Genomic DNA, 19422 nt, shown 5'->3' on the forward strand with positions numbered 1-19422 from the left:
CCTCCAATTTGCAGTCCTGGTGGCCGTCGGGGGGCCGCGGGAGAGCCGGGGCCGTGTGTGTCCTCCCCGGCCTCGGCATGTTTCCTGTCAGCCCTGGCCTGGGAGCTCCTGCTCACGCCTGAGCGTCAGGCTCCTGTGCTGTCAGTTCTGGGTGTTTTGGATTTCTCCCTGCCACACCGGTTTCCCTGACCAGCCTGTGAACGTGACCGTGCAGGCGACCTGCTTCTCGAAGCTCCAAAGTCAACCCGATGTTGTCCAAATCAGTAACACTCTAAGCGCTGCAAGGGGAGGCGACCTCCGACCTTCCCCCCGGCTGAGGCCTTGCTGGTGGACCTGGGCCCTGGGTTCAGCCTGAGTGGCTGCCGGCCTTGGTGTTCCCACACGCCCCGCTGCCTTCTCACCCTTGCTGATCTAGGAGGCCAACATGGAAACGTGGCTTGCTAGAGAGTGTCTGGGTGACCCTGGGCTGAGTAGGGCGACCAGCGAGGGTCGGGCTGGGCTCCAGTCCCCACGGCACTTAGTGCGCGGCCTGGGCCTCGGGAGGGCTGCTGGCCAGGAGAGGGGCGGGGCCGGCCACACGGTCTCCGCTGTTCTCTGCCGAAACAGCTGGGTGGTCGTGGAGGTTCCCGCTTAAAAACGTCTCGCAGGATTCAAAAGTCACTTTTTCCGTTCTTTCCAAATCCCCGCGGGGACACGCTTCTGCCGAATGCAGAAGACGCTTCATTCGCGTGAGCCCAATGAGCATGGTCCCTGTCTGCGTCGTCCTCACCCCAGAGGTGGGCCAGGCAGGGTGCTCACCCGTGTACCAGGTCTCCAGGCCGGGACTCCGGGTTGAAGCACATGCTCATTTCTTTTTTTTTTTTAAATTTTTTTTCAACGTTTTTTAATTTATTTTTGGGACAGAGAGAGAGACAGAGCATGAACGGGGGAGGGGCAGAGAGAGAGGTAGACACAGAATCGGAAACAGGCTCCAGGCTCTGAGCCATCAGCCCAGAGCCCGACGCGGGGCTCGAACTCACGGAGTGCGAGATCGTGACCTGGCTGAAGTCGGAGGCTTAACCGACTGCGCCACCCAGGCGCCCCGCACATGCTCATTTCTAACACTTTCTGCAGGGGACGGAACGGGGACTGCCTTGCGCTGCCCCGGCCTTTAGAGTGGGGGTGGCCGGGGAACATCCCTTCAGCTGCATCACTGTGCGGATCGAGTCTTGGTTTCTGAGGTACCAAATGGTTCCTCTAAGCCAGGTGTCGCCTTAGACTTACTTCAGTGGTTTTCCTGGTGCAGTGAAGTCTCTCCTCCAACCTCAGGGCTGACGGTGAACCCGTCACAAAGGAGACTGCGTACCCAAGCCACTGTCACCCCGCGGTGCTCTGCTCCTGGGGGGTTTGCACTGACAACAAGCGCATCGGCATTTGTGTCCCTGGGAGATTATCCGTGGTCGCAGTCAACCTGTTGAAGAAATGGATTTGGATCAGTTGGACCTGAATCCCAGAATTACTACTGCGGTCAAGAAAGGTACGTTTACCGGTGTTTGTGTCGAGTAGATACGTGAAGCGTGTGGGTGGACTTGTGTGTCGTGTCCGTGAGACACAGCGAGGTTGCCGAGTCCCCCTTCCCCAAGACAGCTACTCCTGATGAGTAGCCGGTGCTGGAATGTGCTGCAGGGTCTTCAGGGGTGTGTGTGTGTGCGTGTGGACTTTTTTCAAGTTAAATTTTATTTTCATCAAAGTAATACACGTTTATTTTCTAAAACGTGAAACAACCACTTCCGCCACTCGGGAGTCTTTTTGGCAATTTCTTTGTATTTACATCTGGACTTCTAAGAACGTGCTTACGTCGCTGTGTTCGGTTTGTCAGCGTCTGCGATCACGCACGGAGCGCCTGTGACAGGGGTGAGGGCTGGCTTCCTGGTGCACCTACTTCCCCCTCCCCCACCACAGTTGGAGCACCGTTTGGGCCGTGAGGGCTGTGACTGGGGACATCATTACTGCTGCTGAACTGCGAGGTTTTGACGGTTTCCTTTCTTATTACTTCCCCCCAAAGTTGGTAGTTGCCTCCTTTTTTCAAATTCTGTGTTTTCCGTGTACGTCTCGTCTTTTCCCACATCGTCCAGTATGTCAGCTACGGGTGCCTCTGTTTTAAGTGCCCAAATGGGTGAGCTGGACGGCTTCCCCGCTGTGTTTGTCTCCCGGTGCGTCCTTCCCCAGCTGCCCTGCACCAGCTGGCGTGCTGGGCCTCCCATCTCCCCCGTCTCCCAGGGCGTGTGACAGGGAAGCTTGTTGATCACAAAGTGTGGAAGCCGGAGTACACGTGGGGGCGCCTTGGTGATGTCTTACGTGGGGGAACAGTCTCTGGTCCTGCTCCCTCGTCCTTGGCTCTTGGTTCTTCCAGAGCCTTTCAGTCATTTTGTTGTGTTTTCCCTTTGGTCCAGTCTGTCCATCTGTCTTTTCACTGGAGCCTTCAGTGCACATGTATTTAAGGTAATTCCTGGTATGTTTGGGTCTAACTCTCTCTTTTGCTGAGCTGCCTATTCTGTTGCTTTTTGTGTTGTTTTCCCTTTTTTGCCATCTGGGTTGGTTGGAAACATTTTTTAGCGCATTTTTTTTTCCTACTAGCTCGCAAGTAATGTACTTATCCACGCCCAACAGTAATTTATCCGCTCTCCTCCCCAAATACCAGATCTTCTGGATATGTTAACTCTGTGACCCGCCCCCCCACCCGGCTGTGGCCACTGGCATTGTAACCGCCACGCAGTCTTAGCTCGGTCCCCGCCTTCCCGGCTTTCCGCTGCAGTGACGTTTGTTTGGAGCCCGGCTTGGCTTTCCTAACTGCACGGTTCTCACCCTGCCCCGGGGTCACCCTCAAGCCTTGCCTTGGTGTCGGCCTGCCTGGCCACAGAAACGCCCTTCCTTGGGACACGTTTTCAGGATGTGGCCACGGCAGGTGGCTGATGTGCTCTGGGCACCTGGGAGAGGCCCGTCCCCCTCTCGGGCCCCTTCCCTCCCCACTGCTGTCCTCACACTCTGTCCAGGGGCTCCCATGGCTTCAGGGAGTGGACGGATCTAGCCCCTGCCCGCTGGGTCCCCAGAACTGGAAGACAGTGTTCCGGAAAACACCCGTTGTCTTTGCCATGCTGCCTTGCGTTACTGTAGTCTGAACTTGTCCTGTTCTGTCTTTGTGTAATTTCAGCCAAACTGAAGTCAATAAAGGAGGTTTTGCATTTTTCTGGACCAGACCTGCAGAGACTAACCGGCCTCTCCAGCCTCGACGTGCAACACTTGCTGAGAACGGCCTCCCTGCACCTGCGGGGAAGCAGCGTCTTCACAGGTGGGCACTGGGGGCGGGTGGGGGGTGAGGAGAGGCCTCTGCTCTGCCCATGCCTGGGGAGGGATTGACGCAGGGCCACGGTCACAGCATCAGGACAGGGACACAGCAGGTGTACAGGGCAAGGGCAGGGGGACGGAAGAGATGGGACCAGGCCAGGCAGTGCGGGAAGCGGGGGTGGGTCGGCAAGCAGACCCAGAGCCCACGGGTGCCCAGAGAGCACAGCAGCTAGGAGAAGCTTCCACGCCCGCCTCCTCCCTGCCTTCTGGCTCCGAGGTCGCCTGGGCCCCCGGCACGTGGTGACCGACGCCCCCTGCGCCCCCAGCTCTGCATCTGCACCGGCAGAAGAAGAGGTTCCCCACCCAGCACCAGCGCCTGAGCCTGGGCTGCCCCGTGCTGGATGGCCTTCTCCGCGGCGGCCTGCCCCTGGACGGTGTCACCGAGCTGGCCGGTCACAGCTCCGCCGGGAAGACCCAGCTGGCCCTGCAGCTCTGCCTGACCGTGCAGTTCCCTCCGCGTCACGGAGGCCTGGAGGCCGGTGAGTGGCTGTCCCCTCAGGCGGGCGGGGGCAGAGTTGGGGGAGGCGGGGGTCCCGGCCGTGCCCAGGTCTCACTCACCGAGTCGGGGCCCAACGCCACCTCCAGGGCCATCTTCCCGGGTCCCCGTCTCTCTCCGCATGCGCCATGGATTCCACCCGAGGGAGAGGGCAGGTCTGAGGGCCATGGGCCCTGTAGCCTGCCCTCCGTAGGAAGTGGCCCCTGCTCCCTCGAGGACCCGGGGACAGTCTCCGTCTGGGCACAAAGTCCCCCTTAGGCACTTCTGCGCGCTCTCCCGCCGCCAGCCTGCAAACCACGTGGTCCATGGGGCTGGAAACCTCGGGCAAACATTTTCCTCTTTTTCCCTTTTGGGGACGGGGCAGACAGGATCACCGAGGACAGCGGGGGCGGCCGGCCCCTGACGCGGTTTTGCGTCTGTCAAGTCTGCACAGGGCGTGCGATGGAGGGATTTTTCCGGGCTGCCCGTGCGGGTCTCTGAGCGTTAAAAACTTCGATCGTTCTTACTAAATGTGGTGCCAGAGCGGACGGGTCGCACCTCGGTAGCTCCTCGGTAAACGCTGCACGGTTCCTCCCGAGCTCATCTGCTCGCCCGGCTTCCCGGACAGGCTGGGCCACGCAGTGGGCGGGGCATGCGGCCGGGGCCAGACCTCGCGGCCCGGTGACACACGCACGCCACTGGGACCCATGCGGGGCGCTGGCAGCAGGGGCCTCACTCGGGGACCTCTCCTGCTTCCCCTATGTCCCGAGAGCCGAGGACTGGGGTCGGTGCCGCTCCCGTGAGCCCGGCCGTGGGCGGGGGCCTCTGGACCGCGCATGGGGGTTGCTCACCCGTGGCGGGCCTCTGTGTCACCCCTGCCCCTGCACCTCCGGGCGAGGGTGCAGGTGCCCGGTGCCGGGTGGACGGACTTGGCCTTGGAAGCCGGTCAGCGGACGTTTCCTGTGGCGAAATGTCTCTTTGGAGCCTTTGCCCCGGTTCGCGGTTGGGTCGCCTTCTGTGGCCGGCTTGTAGGATCCTCGTGTGATCCGGACGCGAGCCTCTCCCCAGACACGGAATTCACCGTGTTTTCTGCAGGGGTCTCCTCGTTTTCTTGTGGCTTATCCTGTGATCGAGTCCAGTTTCTCTCTCTGCCTTTTCTCACTTGTGCGGTCTGTGCCACATCGGAGACCCCCTCGCCCAACCCAGAGTCCCGAACACCCACCCGCGTGCTCTCCGGAGTTTGAAAGCGTCGGCTCTGGCGTTCGATGGGCGGATGGAGTCCGTGCCGGGGGTGAGGGAGGGCCTGGTCCCCGCGTCCCCGCACCATTCACGGGGAAGACTTCTTTCTCTCACCGGACTGTCCCGGGACCTTCGTTGAAAATCAGTTGCCACAGACGTTAGGGTTCGTTTGTGACGGTCCCCAGTTCTTCCCAGCAGACCTGGGGTACACTGGCACAGGGGAGCCAGGGCGTCACCCCAGGGTGTTCAGGTCACAGCAGCCCAGGATCACAGGAGCAGCCTCGAAAGGAGAATCTGGGAATCTGGGAATCTGGGAAGCATGCTCCGGCAGAGCCTCTGAGGGGAATCCAAGAGCGTGTGCAGGCAGGGCATTTCCGGAAGCCCGCGGGCCCTGATGATCCCACTGGCTTCCACTCGAGACAGGCTGGGGCGGACCCGCGGGGTGGCGTCCTGGTGGCGTCCTGACAGCAAGGGGGCGGCAAGGGAGACCAGCTCCCGTGCGGGGAAGCCACAGGGGGGCGGGCTGACCACCCCCCCCCCCCGCCCCGTGCCGCCCCAGGGGCCGTGTACGTCTGCACCGAAGACGTCTTCCCGGACGTGCGTCTGCAGCAGCTCATTGCGGGGCAGCGGCATCTGCGGACGGACGTTCCGGGAGAGGTGATCGACAAGATGAAGTTTGGCCACCAGATCTTCATCGAGCACGTGGCCGACGTGGTGAGCGTCCTCCCTCTCTGGCCCCGAGTTCTGTGGGGAAGGTGGTCAGGTGGGCCAGTGGACAGAGCCGCACACACGACACCCACACCGGGCCACCACCAGCACCAGGCAGCCGGTGAGCCGCCACAGGATTCGTGACCTGAAATTCAGGCTGAACCGGTCGCCCCGCCCACGGGGAGTTGCGGAGGGAGGCCCCACACGGAGGCCCCACACGCCACCCACCGTCCCGTCCCCCACGGGGTGTGCCCCTCAGTCCCCTCAGTAGCAGAGAGCACCTCCCTTGCCTCCTGGCCACCCGGCCACCCTGCGGTGACCATTCACTGCCCAGAGGACAGGCCGGCTGTCCCGGCGAGAGCAGTCTGTCGGGTTTGACTTCTACCCCTGACGGAGCAGAAAGCGCATCAGGGCACAGGAGGTCCCCACCTGGCTGCTCCGAGGGGGGGCGGGGGACACGTATCCGGAAGCATCAGCAGCATCCCTCCCTGCAGATGGGCAGCCGTGGGGCAGGAAGCCCCAGGGAGAGGGCTAGGAGCACAGTGGTCCTGGCAGGCAGGGGAAGCGGCCCTGTGACCTGGTCCATGCTCAACTCCGATCATTGTTTGAGGGAGGGACAAGCAATGAGTGGAAAGGGTTCAAAAGCTGAGAATAAACCGTATAGCGGGAGAAAAAAAAAAAAGTTAAGAAAGCCTCTCTGCATGGGGCTGGGGGGAGCCTCTCCTTGCAGCCCGGCTTCCCGAGTGCACCCCCGCACCCGCTGGGCAGGGTTCCCGGGGGACCTTCCCGCACTTAAGAGTTGCTATAAAAATTGCAAGTAAAGGGTAAGGCATATAAACTTTTAATCTTAAAAAAATTTACACTAGAACATATCACACGCAGCTTCGGGAAGTAACACGGTAAGATTGGGCACCCGGCCCAGGCAGCCAATGCCTCTTCCTTGCACTTTCGGGACACGGGTGTCCCGGAACCGCGGCCCAGGAGGGAGGCTGCGCCCACCCCGTCACCCTGGAGGGGCCGAGCGTGGCCATGGCTTTGCGAGCGACGCGTCCTGGTGAGCGGTGTGGCTGTTAGTAGGACAGTGTGCTGGTGGCACGGGGACACAGAAGACGAGGTTAGTGCTGCAGGCTCTCAGCTCCAGGGCCCTCCAGCCTCGGTGACCGTCCCCTGGCTGTCACAGGGCAGGCTCTGGCCGCACACGAGCAGTGTTGTCCTGGGTCCTCCAGGGCCGGGTGTGGTTTCACTGCAAGAGAAGGCAGCAGTCAGGGCCAGCGCTTTGAGGCCCACGGTGGTTTCTGAGAGCCGTTCTGAAAACCGCGCTGGGGGCACCAGGCGTCTGCCCTCCTGCCCAGTGTCGGCCTGGAGCCCGGGGCCCTGCTGTGGGGGCAGGGCCTGCCCTTTGTGCACAAGCAGGGCCTCGGGGCTGCGGTCCCCGTTTCCACCTCCTGGGGGAGGGGGCCCCTGAGTCCTGGCTCCGCAGGGAGCGAGTGCAGCCACCACCTGCCCAGCCCCCAGGTGTCCCCAGAGCTGCCTGCGGTGACGGAAAGGGGACGGGACTCACGTTAATGCTGGCGTCCTCGAGACCACTGCTGCTGCCATCATTTTCCACAAAAAGAGGCTCTACCGAAGACGCCCTACAGGTGGAAGCACAGAACTGGGTTTCATTCAGGGCGAGGAACCAGACACTTGGCTGCTCTCTGGTGGGACGGCCAGTGTGTGGTCACCTGGCACCAGGGCCTGAGGCCGCCCGGCCCCACCCGGGAGCCTGGCCAGGGCCGCTCAGGGCACCGCACTCGGGCCCCAGAGGTAGGCAGGGGTGGCCTGCCCCTGTCCACCCCCCCCCCCCATGGGGTGGGGCTGGGCAGGGGACAGGGCTCACCGCCACCCCTAGACCCGCCTGACGAGAGTATGGTCCCAGCGACCAGGGCGGTCGGTCATGAGCCGGCTTTCGGCTATGGCAGCACCCCAGGGGTCAGCTCCTGGCACGGGGCCACCAAAGGATGAAGTCCCGGTCGCTGTGATGGCCCACGGGGTGAGGAGTGAAACGGGAAGGCTGTGAGGGGTTCTTCAGTGCAGGGCACAGGCGCTGACCGCCAGCTCCCTTGGCCTCTAGGACGCCCTGCTGGAGTGTGTGAATAAGAAGGTGCCCGTGCTGCTGTCGCGGGGGATGGCCCGCCTAGTGGTCATCGACTCCGTGGCGGCCCCGTTCCGCTGTGAGTTTGACGGCCTGGCCTCAATGCCCAGGGCCAGGCGTCTGCAGGCCTTGGGGGCCACCCTGCGCCGGCTGAGCAGCACGTTCCGGAGCCCCGTGCTATGCATCAACCAGGTGGGCCCGACCCCGACACCCTCCCTTCCCGCCGCCACCCCTCCCCCCACTCAGCTTGGATTTTAGGGAAGTTCAGGGGGGTGGGGGTGGAGGAGTGAGGCCACTCATGCTGGGGCGGGTGGCGGTGGGGTCCTTGCTGCAACTGACCCTGGTCTGGACCTCCCAGGTGACAGAGGCCATGGAGGAGCGGGGCGCGGCACCCGGGCCACAAGGGTGAGCTGGGCCCAGCCCACGGGCGGGACAGTGAGGGTGGCAGTGGGTCCCCCGAGGTTTTGTCGGTAACCGTCGGGCCTGTTTTCTGTCTCAGTCTCTGGGAGGAGCGGGTCTCTCCAGCCCTCGGAATGACCTGGTCCAATCAGCTCTTAATGCGGCTGATGGTCAGCCGGCACCGCCCCGAGGAGGAAGCCGTCCTCCCCCCGCCCGGCCGCCCTGACCGCACCCTGCGGGTGATCTTCGCCCCTCACCTGCCCCCCTCATCCTGTTCCTACACCGTCAGCATGGAGGGGGTACGGGGGACTCCCGGAACCGAGGCCCGTTGACGTGGCAGCTGCAGAACGGCCGGCCAGGTCCCAAGAAACCCCGAGTCTGGCCGAGCCCTCCACACTCTGCGGGCACAGGGGACTCACGTCTTGACCCGGGACACCCATCGCTGGGACAGGGTCTGCTCCAGGGGTTGGCTGCCCCTTCTCAACGGCGGGAAGGCAGTAAGCATGGATGACCCGCCTGACGTGGCCTCCCCCTGGGCAGGGCTGTCTGCCTTCACGCCCCACGCCCCCACTGCCCCCCACGCTGCCTGGCACAGCGGGCCCTGGACCCTTTCGCCATGGCCTGTTCTCTGCCGGGCACTGTCCTAAGTAATTCATCCACACTGGAGTGCGTCTCCTTCGCAGCCCCTGGGGATGGGCACAGTTACCGTCCTTGGTCTCAGGGAAACTGAGGCAGAGAACAGTGAAGTGACTTGGCCAACCTCCTGCAACTCCATGAGCCAGACGCTGATCCCCAGGCTGGTACCAGGAGGGCAGACACATAACCTGACCCAGTACTAGGGTGGAGGCAGAGGTCCCCATAACTGGGCAGACTCGCACTGTTTTGACATTTTCTAGAGCAGGAAAATTCACTTCCAATTTCCATCCCATTTTTACGTAGTCTGGGACTCTCAGAAGGTTGAGAATGGCTGGTGTTAAGTAGGAAACCGTTCTTTTAGGGTTGGAATTTTATAAAAGAGCCTTTCTGCAAGTGCAGGGACTTTGCAAAAGGAAATAAACCATTTTATTATCGTAATTAAATACAAACAATTCCGGATGATTTTCTAGGCAAACCACGCCAACAATGAGCAAACCACAGCCCCAAGACCGAATGCTAACGAGCCCCTCCCCAGAAGCTGCAGGCCCACCGGAGCATGAAGGGTGCAGGGTGCCGGTGCACGGTGCCTGCCCACCACAGGCGAGGGACAGGGCTGCAGCAGGACTTCTGTCTCAGTGACAGACTGCCCTGGACCCCCTAAGGAGTTCCCTGCCCACACCCCCCACCCCCAGTGCTTGTCAGGCAGTCCTCCCGGGCTGGTGGTCCCCATGGTTACGTCCACAACACTGTAGAAGCCACGTCAGTTCCCCCCATAATAATGGGACAAATGCAAAATGACACGTCTTCATGACCGCCCCAGCCACCCGTATGACGCTTGGGAGCCCTGACGAGACGCCCGCAGCTGGCTGGAGCCTCTCCTTCGATCGGTGTTATCAAGTAGCACTTGGCAATTTTCAGAAGTCTGATGGTCATGCAGTGCACTGCTCAACAGCAAGTGCAAACATACCAGAGTATAGCCTCATGTATGCACCTGCTTCCCAAGAATATTCTATGAAGTTATGACAATGAAAGAGCTGTCTATAAACTATTTTTAGCAATATTTATAGGTTACTGTAAACACTGAATTTCTCATCACGTGATATTCCTAGCGGCTTTCTGACCAAACATGACCGGAATCTCTTCGAATTCCGGGAAAGAACTACCTGACTCCCTCCAGTACTGTAAACACAGAGACCCTGGGGAGAGCCGAGGGCGGATGGCCCAGCCCTCCCACAACCTCCCCCTCAGACAGACCCACAGAGCCGGCTCACGTCACTTCCTGCCTGTCCTCTGGCCAGGGACCTCTAACTCGACGGCCCGAGGCCCCCTCGCCGGGAGAGGAAAACACTGAAGAGGAGGGCCGGCCGCCCCCACTGCTTCTCCTCCTCGAGAACATTAAAATCCAGATGGCCAGACAAATGAGCAGAGGACAACCAGGCTCACTTGTTTTGATACAAGCTCAAAAATCAGAAATTACACATTTCCAGGCAGCGTCCCCTCTGAAACATGACGGTTTCTTACGACGCGGTGTAAGGAGGCTGTGTGGCTCCTCACACCCCACAAAGGCAAGCTGGCCTTCAGAGAAGGGGGCTGGCGGGCTCACAGGCGGGGCCCCGTTCCCACCGAATGGGAGCCTAAATCCTACCCCTGGCCCCACGTGTATCCTTCCTGAATGCCCTGGTTTCCCAGGGAGACGTGTCACTAAGGGAAAGGGGGTAGGTTTCCAATGTATCAGATCAGCGTCGTGGCTGGAAGAGCACTTCCGATGGAGGGTACAGGGGAGACGGGACAGCCCTTGTCCCGCTCCACAGGTGACACCATGCTCCCCCGCCCCTCAAACGGGAACTTCAAAGTGCACAGTGCCCGCGTGGACACACAGCCCACTCTGTCGGCGGCGGTCTCTCGCAGCCTGCAGAGTGGACGACGGTTACAAAGCCGGAGGCGGCAAAGCCCAGCCGGCCAGGCGCTGAGGAAGGAGGCGCGGCCACAGAAGACCGGGCCCAGGCACCGCACACTGGCCTCCGGGAGGGAGCGAGCAGTGTCCCAAACAGGTGGTCTAGGCCACGTGCTCTGGTATTATCACAGGACACCCGTCAACAAAGCCCCCAGACCCCGGCATGCTGCCGCCTCCGGCCCGCAGCCCCAAATCCACGCCTGGCCTGAAGGACACGTGCAGCAGGTGGGTGCCCCCGCGGGGACCCCCAGGGAGTCTGTACAGCGAGTGCCGAGGTGCCCTGTGAGCCCCGCCGGAGGGCCCCCGGGGCGCACGGACCCCAGCATGGTGCAATTTCGGAGCAGGGGGCTGGGGGGGCGGCAAGTGCCCTTGCTGTGACCCCTCCGGTAACATGACACTAAAAGAAACTCCAAACGTGCAGCATCTCACAGGGTACCCCAAGTTCTTCAGATCCCCTTCAGAGCTAAGTGATGAGTCGTCCTACTCCAGCTCGGTGGCCTGGACGCGCCCCTCCCTACAGCTGCTGTCATCCGGAATTACAAACAGTATTTGTGCAGTATTTTCTTCACCGGCCAGTGAGTCTGGCAGATTCCCTTAGGGTTGATTGGGAACCGTTCTAACCCTACAAAGAAAATCTTTTTTTAAGACTGCATGCCTACATGCTGAGTGTACAGGGCCCAGGAGAGGGGAGATGGGCCCCAGAGGGGTGGGGACCCATGCGCATCCAGCGGGGGGGGGGGGGGGGGGGGGGCACACGGCAGGACTGGGGACTCGGCAGAGACCCACCCCCACCAGAGGGTCACCTGTCTCTCCCAGCTCTGAGCACCAACTGTCCTCTTAATTCCAGGCAGCATGGCCCCAGACCATCAGATGCTCATCCTAGAAAGATGCAGTTTAAGGTTCTGGAGTCTTCATTTAGAGCCTTAATACAATACTAAAACTGCAAACAGATCTTGGCGTAGCGGCAGAAAGTACAAGTGTCCGTGAACAGCGGCCGGTCCCAAACACGCTGAGGCTGCCGGCGCCACGCCTGGCCAGTCTCACGCTCCAGCAGCTCTAGCTCGCTAGGACTGCAGGCAGCTTAACGGAATTCGGGGCAAACCCCCACGAGGTGGTAGAGGTCACCACCTAGAAAAGGAAGTCACTGGGGAGGTGAGTCCCGGGCAGAGTAGAGGAGCTTGGCAAAGCTCTGAGGGTCTCAGTGTCCCCGTTAAGTCTCGGGGATTTTTATCTAGCTCTGCCCCGACCCTCAGTGGGCCAGGTCAGTGTGGCTGGCACTCGGAGCTCACGAGTCTGCCAGATAATCATTTCGTTCCTGCGTGAAAAAACAAACAGAAAAATTATACGCGACCCGTGCGTCAAATGACACCAGCTTCAAGTGATCTCAGAGCTGTAACAACGGCTGCACGACCCTTAAGTCAACCTCCGAGAGCCCTGACGCCCACGTACGCAGGTGCCAACACCGAGAGACATGGGTGAGGGGACCTGGCTGCCCCAGACCTTTGGAGACGACACCTCTTTTATTCTCATTACCAGGCACGCTCAAAATATGCCCAGACACCACTGGCGTCTCGCATCTTCTCACCAAAGGTCTGCTGAGAGGCCCCTGGAAACAGCCGCCCCCACGGGTGCAGGCTGGGGAGGAAGGCCTGTTCCTGTCGGTGAGCGTCCAGGAGTCTAGCAGCTGGGCTGGGGCACCTGGGGAGCTGCTAATGGGTGTGATGACGAGCAGGTCTGGCTGAGAAGGTTCTCTTTCCCCATAAGCTCAGCTGCTGGTCTGCCTGGCACACGGGGCCGCACCCCGACAGCCACACTGGACGCTTAACAGCAGCAAAAAGGCCATTTCTGATAGACAAGGTGCCAACAGTTTTAAATGTGACGGGTTCGTGCAAGCCTCACACAGCTAAAAAAAAAAAAAAAGCGCTAAAGATTGAGTGTAAAAGTGACATTACGTCACTTACATTTGTAAAGTTCTGAAAAGTTGTAAGATGCTAAACAACAGTGTAACTAGACAATTACTTACAAACTTACCCCAGGCTAAAATCATACAAATTAGTAACAAAAATTAAGTGGCCAAATTCTGATATTACTTTATCAGAATATTTAAATTTTACTTAGGCTAATCAAACTTAAAGATCGGTAATTAATATACTGAGAACGTTCACAATGTGAACATTCCCATAATTCACCTCCTCAAATTAATGTAGAATACAGAAATATCGTTACAACGCCTCTGTATCTAAGACTCAGAAATACTGAAACGTCCCCACGGCTGCTCAAACAGCAGCCGCCCAGCGAAGTAGGCCTGAGCGGTCAAGGGCATTAAGTGGGGCAGGGCTCCTTACTTGGAAACCATGGTCTTCGGCTGCCTTGCCACCCACGTTAAGGACACTCAGAGAACTGGCACGCTTCATGCTGCAACCGGGCGGTAGACATGCAAAGGACAAACCATCGGCACATCAGTTAACCGGGAGCAGGACACATGGCAAAGACACCCCTCAAAGGCCCCGGTCACCATGGGGGACACCATGGGGGAGTCCCTGGCACCATCCCTGATGGAGAGCGAGCCTAGATCTCGCTCGGATGGGGATGTCCGCCCAATTCTTAGCATGGACGCCCCAGCTCTAACTGTATTTAGAGCCCCACAGGAAAGAAAGCACTTTCTCTGCAAAGTATCTGTCTTCGGGTAGTGTGTGTAAATTCCAAGTGTCATTACGTCATCACATTGTGAAGCCTGGCACGTATAGGAGCCGAGAGGCTTGGCCAGTGCCACCCTCAGACTCAGCACAAGCCTTTGTGTCAGGATCGATTTAAGAAGGGAGCCGGGGGCGGGGGGGGGGGGGGGGGCAGCTCAGTCGGTTAAGCATCCGACTTCAGCTCAGGTCACGACCTCGTGGGTTGTGGGTTCGAGCCCTGCGTCAGGCTCTGTGCTGACAGCTCGGAGCCTGGAGCCTGCTTCGGATTGTGTTGTTCTCTCTGCCTCTCCCCACTCGTGCTCTCTTAAAAATAAACATTAAAAAAATTTTTTAAAGAAGGGAGCCTGGGGATTCCTCCAAATCCCAACACTCACCCGGAATGACCATGTAAAAGAGAGACACTCGAAGCTCACTGTTGAGATCAGACACATATATACGTTCGTGTATTTTATATTTTTTTCTATATTAAAAGGAAAACCAATTTTTTACTAGTAAAATAAACTCCGAAGCTTAGAAACCAAAATTTAGGGCACCTGGGTGGCTCAGTCGGGTAAGCATCCAACTTCAGCTCAGGTCATGATCTCACAGTTCATGAGTTCAAGCCCCACATCAGGCTCTGTGCTGACAGCTCAGAGCCTGGAGCCTGCTTTGGATTCTGTGTCTCCCTCTGCCCCCGCACCCCCCCACCCCAGGCTCATGCTCGCACTCTCTCTCTCTCAAAAACAAATTTTTTTTTAATCAAAATTTAAGAGAAATTTCATGCTTTACATTTAAGGAAATACAGTGACTTCAATGTTTACTTTCTTCCCCCATGTGATACCTTTAAAATACTTGATGCAATGTCCTGCAAAATAACCTAAAACCCAAACTTAAATTATGGATAAAGTTACCATAATTGCTTACCACTACCAGGGATGCCCTCAAACAGAAAGTCCCCTTAGCTTTTCAAGTTAAAATAACCAATATCAAGGGTTCTTTTCTTTTTTTTAAAACTTTATTTTTGACAGAGAGAGAGGCAGAGAATGAGCAGGGGAGAGGCAGAGAGAGATGGAGACACAGACTTGGAAGCAGGCTCCAGGCTCCGAGTTGTCAGCACAGAGCCTGACTCAGGACTCGAACTCACAGACCGTGAGATCATGACCTGAGCTGAAGTTGGATGCTCAACCAACTGAGCCACCGAGGCGCCCCTCAAGGGTTCTTCTTTAAATGTTTGCAGTAGGAACTGTAATTATGAACTTGAACCACCTATGACACAGGGCACACTATTTACCCTATGAGTTGAGGGCAGAGCTGTGACACTGAAGCACAGATCCAAAGGATTAGCACAACCAGACACATACAAAATGCACTAGGAATGTGGACCAAGGCCTGGGTCACGACACGAGTGCCCAGCATCAACTGTGAGCACAGCGCCCGGCAAACGACAGGTATTTACCAAGTTCTCATTGAATAAACTACACCAAAACCACAGACCTTAATTTACTTATTCTCAGGTAAAACACACTCCCAAAATGCCCCAACCAGGATAAAAAGAAAAACCAAAAACATCCCAACGTATCCCACAGGTTGCTACACTTCTGAACAAGTTTTTCTCTACGTAACTACCCAAGAACAAAGGATAAAATCAAAGAAAATGAAAAGGAAGTTATATTCTGCCACATTTAATTACTCTGTTAAACAGCAAATTGGCTTTTTTCACCTGTTATGCATATTTTTCTAAATTTTATGTTTTTAATGTATTGTCAAATTGCCTTACATACAGCACCCGGTGCTCATCCCAGTAAGTGTCCTCCTCCCCGCCCATCACCGCTTTTTCCCTCCCCTCCACCCCCCATGAGCCCTCACTTTGTTCATACTGTTTTTGCTGGTTGGCATTCTCTAAGAAAGCCATTCAACGTTCTTCCTCAAATTCCCTTTCCTTACAAGATGAAAGTAACAACAACTGTGCCTTCCCAGCAGGTCTCCCCAGCCTCCTGGAGCTGCATTCACACTCGGTGTTTTAAACCGGGGTGTGCAACACAGGAAGAATGCCCAGTTCAGTGAGTCTCAAAAGGTGGTCCTGGGGTGCCTGGGGGGCTCAGCTGGGTAAGCGTCTGACTTCGGCTCAGGTCATGAACTCGCGGTTCGTGGGTTCGAGCCCGGAGTCGGGCCCTGTGCTGACAACTCAGAGCCTGAGCCTGCTTCAGATTCCGTGTCTCCCCCTCTCTCTGCCCCTCCCCTGCTCTATCACTCTGAAGATAAACATCAAAAAAAGTTTTAAAAAAAAGCCATGGTCCTGGACCAGCAGCACTAGCACCTGCTGGGAACTTGCTAGAAAGGCACTGGCATAGGGGTGGGGTGGGGCCTGACAGTCTGTTCACAACCCCACCCGGCCCCCACGAGATGCTGATGCTGCGGCTGGAGAACCACCTGTCCAGTTAATGAACATGGTCACTCGTACCCAGAAAGAGTATTCAGTTTTCTGCACTTTATGGAATGACATTTCTAAGGTCATTAATTTTTCATAAAGTTCAGTAAGGCATCATCTCGAATAACGGAGGAAAAGTGCTAGATGTGAAGTGTGGAGTCAGGCGGACAGCATCCCGGCACCGCAACCCGTGCCGCACTGCGGAGGGCCCCTGCCTCTGTGTCACCGTCAAGACAGAAGACACGGATGAGACCAGGAGAAAAACTGTGGGCTCCGTCACGTGGGAAGAAGGTCCATGTCACAGGGCTCTGCGTTTAAAAAGTCTCAGAACACCCAGCACCCCTGGTAGCCGGGGTGTCTGCCCTGGAGGAGCCGCCCACATGGTGACACAAATCTCCTCCGCTCCCAGACCCGCCCCGGGAACGTAACTGGGCGACCGCACAACAGTCTGTGCGGATCCTCGCATCGCGGTAATAAAAAGTCTACACTTTCAAAACTCAGTGAGGCAAACGATGACCTATCATTTAGTTCTGTAAATATTTTAAAACAAGCACTTTATCCCAAAGGCAAATTAAAACCTGTTTCCCTGATGCACGCTCCTGTCGGGTCCCAGGCCCTCGGGCACTGTCGGCAGGGCAGGACGGCAACCTGCTGCTAAGCCTCATGTATCCCAGAAACCCCAACTGGCTTCCAACACCGTTCCTTCCAGGTAGTTTGAGAACAAATGTGTGGAGCCCATAAAACTCCCTCCACGGAAACGGGCTCGCGAACATTTGGGAAGCAGGGGGACAGCCACCTATACAACCAAATCGCGCCTCCTGCCTCGCGAGCCATCGAGCAATGTGTGCAGCCACAGGCAGAGTGGGGCCAAGGGCGGCCGGCAGCCCCAGGGCTCTGCTCCCCGGGCCTAGAGGTCGGAAGAACGAGACCGGACACCTCTGGGACCAGCAAGGGAAGCAGCGGGAAGAGCCCCTCCCCTCGGTGTCTCCAGCACGTACGGGAGGGGACCCCGTGCCCCAGCAGTGGGCGACTCGTCGCCCGCAGAGCGGACGGTGGGATCAGGTGTACGACAGGGTCTCACTGAGAGTCCATCTCTAAAAAGCAGGCCCCATTCAGGAACTGAGAGCTTCAAAGAGCAGAAAAAACAGTGCCTCTGTGAGAAATGCATCCCAAACAGGATGCTGACCCCAGCAGTGACCCAGAAATGCACACTGTTAACAGCCGATCTCCTGCTGACACACCCGATCAAAACCAGAATGCCTCAGAACCAAATTCCTTTGACAACTTACATGTTATTGTTCAAAAGACTCCACGACGCAGGAGTGTACCTTTTGTTAAACACGTGGGAAATCTGTCTTTTAATCTCCTAAAGAAACACCTTATAACAAAGTCTTGAAACTGTCATCCTTCTATTTAAAACAACTTTTCTTCCTGTATTAATACCCGTGTGGGCTTAACACAATCACAGTTATCATTTGATTTTAAAAGGATTTTAAAAACTAATGTTATTTTTTTTAACTAAAAATTAATTTTAAAGGATATGAACTAGTGCTAATGTTAAAAATAAGTAACGCCTGTCTAGAGTAAACAAGTGAATATGCTCGGGTGTTTTAATACGAAGTTCCCACTTTCCACCGCTAAGGCTTCCTCTGAACATGCCACAAAGTCAAAGATTTGCACAGATGTCTTCTGAAGGCATCCGCCCTCTCGGCCTCTGCACGGAAGGCCCTCGGTCATCCCTCAGCCTGTCCTGGGGGAGGAGGGCCCGCCGGGCACCACTGTCTTGGGGGAGGAGGGCCCGCTGGGCACCGCTGTCTTGGGGGAGGAGGGCCCGCTGGGCACCCGGTGGGGCTGCAGATAGTTACCCGGGGTTCCTTGGCTCACTCTCTCGAGAACTTCCTCCCTTCAGCTTCCTAACCAGCTTCTCACTGCTGCGTCTAATGGAAGCCCGGAGTTTGCTAAAGGAGCCACTGCGCTTTAAAGATCCAGTGCCGTCCTGAAAGAAATGTGAACAAATGTGAAACCGCAGACGGTCCTCCGCCGACCTCCCAAGAGGCAGAGCTGCATGAAAACAAGAATTCACGTCACGGCTGACCTACTTGTCTGTGATGCTGGCAATGCGACTGCTACAGAAATTACCAACTTGCCATGCATATAAACACACTTGAAACAGAACTCGATCCATTTTAAATCTCATTAAAGATAATCCAATGATCATGAGAACATTTGAACATTAAGAAGTACATCCAAACAAAAAAAACATCCCCCCAAATTTTACTGCTGTTTCAAAACAAAAGGTAACCACACACAGAAAAAGTCTTAAGAAAATGAAGGCTGCTTCTTGGAAGATCACCAAAATCAAATTCCACGTTTAATAAAAACAGAAGCATCTGGGCCACGTAACAGTACTGGACCCCAAACGCTGAGCTGACAGAGACAACTTCTTTTTAACAATTCCATGTAAATACAATACTTAGGTATACTGCTTGTTTAGTAAATTTTATAATTTTGTAAAAATTCTCATGTCTTTATTTATTTATAAGTCCCCCCTCCCCGACCCTCCACCAAGGTGGGGCTCAAACTCAAGACCCCAAGATTGAGAGTCGCATGGTCTTCTGACTGAGCCAGCCAGGCGCCCCTTCAGTGAGTTTTTAAGAAGTTTTATTAAATGTTGGATTATAAGTGAGGTTGGAAAATGAAATAAAGTGTTCATTCCGTACAAAAACTAAAAACCCTCAAACACCTTGTGGGAAGTAAAAGACTGCCCAGCTTTCATCACAATGGACTCAGACATTAATAAGTGAAACATTTGGCAGTTATCTGGATATGAAAATGAAGAACAGAGAGTAAAAAAATTGTCTGTAGCAACTTTTATTCTCAGAACGAATGACTTAGTAAGATTAACAGTAGCCCCATTCCCTCAAGAAGCCACACAATGCCGCATTCCATGGAAAAAGTGAAAAGTCCCACTAAGCAGACAGACACGAAGACACAGGTCAGTTGGAGTGAGTTTATTAGAAGTTAGAAAGACACAAATACACAAATCACTGACCACTGAAGGGTTAGTGGAGAAGAGCCAAACTGCTAAAATTTCACAGAGACGACACAGCAAATGCTACTTGAGCGAGATCCTAAGGGGAGAGCCCGGGGCCCGGGGGGCCTCGCCAGGTCTCGGAGTGCGACGGGGGCGGCACATGCCCTACTCTTACAGCCTAGCTAGCGTCCACGGTCACTGTCATGCCACTGCATCAACACCTGCGGGTACTTCTAACTACCTTTTATCAAAGTGAACAGCTAATCGCTCTTAATTTTTAAACTCATGTATCACACGGTAAATGGTTTTTATTAACACAGTTTATATTACTAAGTACATATCTGGCAAAGCTACAT

The 19422-nt window shown here is 56.3% G+C and overlaps 2 protein-coding genes across 17 annotated transcripts in view; one reads left to right on the forward strand and one right to left on the reverse strand.

Annotated features, from left to right (window-relative positions):
* Positions 1 to 1415: 1415 nt before the first annotated feature.
* XRCC3 (X-ray repair cross complementing 3) lies at positions 1416 to 8678 on the forward strand. The gene is made up of 7 exons (XM_047080010.1): positions 1416 to 1516; positions 3191 to 3328; positions 3651 to 3863; positions 5658 to 5812; positions 7920 to 8132; positions 8299 to 8345; positions 8440 to 8678. Exons 1-7 carry the CDS (start codon positions 1462 to 1464, stop codon positions 8669 to 8671), a joined length of 1053 nt encoding a protein of 350 aa, XP_046935966.1. The 5' UTR covers positions 1416 to 1461; the 3' UTR covers positions 8672 to 8678.
* KLC1 (kinesin light chain 1) overlaps positions 6632 to 19422 on the reverse strand; it is a 68235-nt gene continuing 55444 nt past the window's right edge. For 5 of the 16 annotated variants that reach the window (XM_047079992.1, XM_047079994.1, XM_047079995.1 and 2 more), the window contains exons 14-18: positions 17898 to 18028; positions 13275 to 13344; positions 11733 to 12832; positions 7368 to 11551; positions 6632 to 7049 (exon numbers count right to left, since the gene is read on the reverse strand). In XM_047079992.1, the coding sequence (XP_046935948.1) occupies positions 12695 to 12832; positions 13275 to 13344; positions 17898 to 18028 (339 nt within the window). In that variant the 3' untranslated portion in view covers positions 6632 to 7049; positions 7368 to 11551; positions 11733 to 12694. Of the gene's footprint in view, positions 7050 to 7367; positions 11552 to 11732; positions 12833 to 13274; positions 13345 to 17897; positions 18029 to 19422 lie in introns of those variants that run through there. The other 11 variants (XM_047080000.1, XM_047079997.1, XM_047080003.1 and 8 more) reach the window with 8 other exon arrangements.

The sequence above is a fragment of the Lynx rufus genome, unplaced genomic scaffold, assembly GCF_022079265.1.
Source record: "Lynx rufus isolate CCGP_SWC_20201006 ecotype Redwood Valley unplaced genomic scaffold, mLynRuf1.p SCAF_17, whole genome shotgun sequence".
In the NCBI taxonomy this organism is placed as follows: domain Eukaryota; kingdom Metazoa; phylum Chordata; class Mammalia; order Carnivora; family Felidae; genus Lynx; species Lynx rufus.

What these genes read in the sequence shown, in the direction of transcription:
- XRCC3 (XM_047080010.1), top strand. Translation starts at nt 1,462, where the DNA reads ATGGATTTGGATCAGTTGGACCTGAATCCCAGAATTACTACTGCGGTC. An exon ending in GGGAAGCAGCGTCTTCACAG is followed by an intron (nt 3,329 to 3,650) that starts GTGGGCACTGGG and finishes CTGCGCCCCCAG; the next exon opens with CTCTGCATCTGCACCGGCAG. An exon ending in TCGAGCACGTGGCCGACGTG is followed by an intron (nt 5,813 to 7,919) that starts GTGAGCGTCCTC and finishes CTTGGCCTCTAG; the next exon opens with GACGCCCTGCTGGAGTGTGT.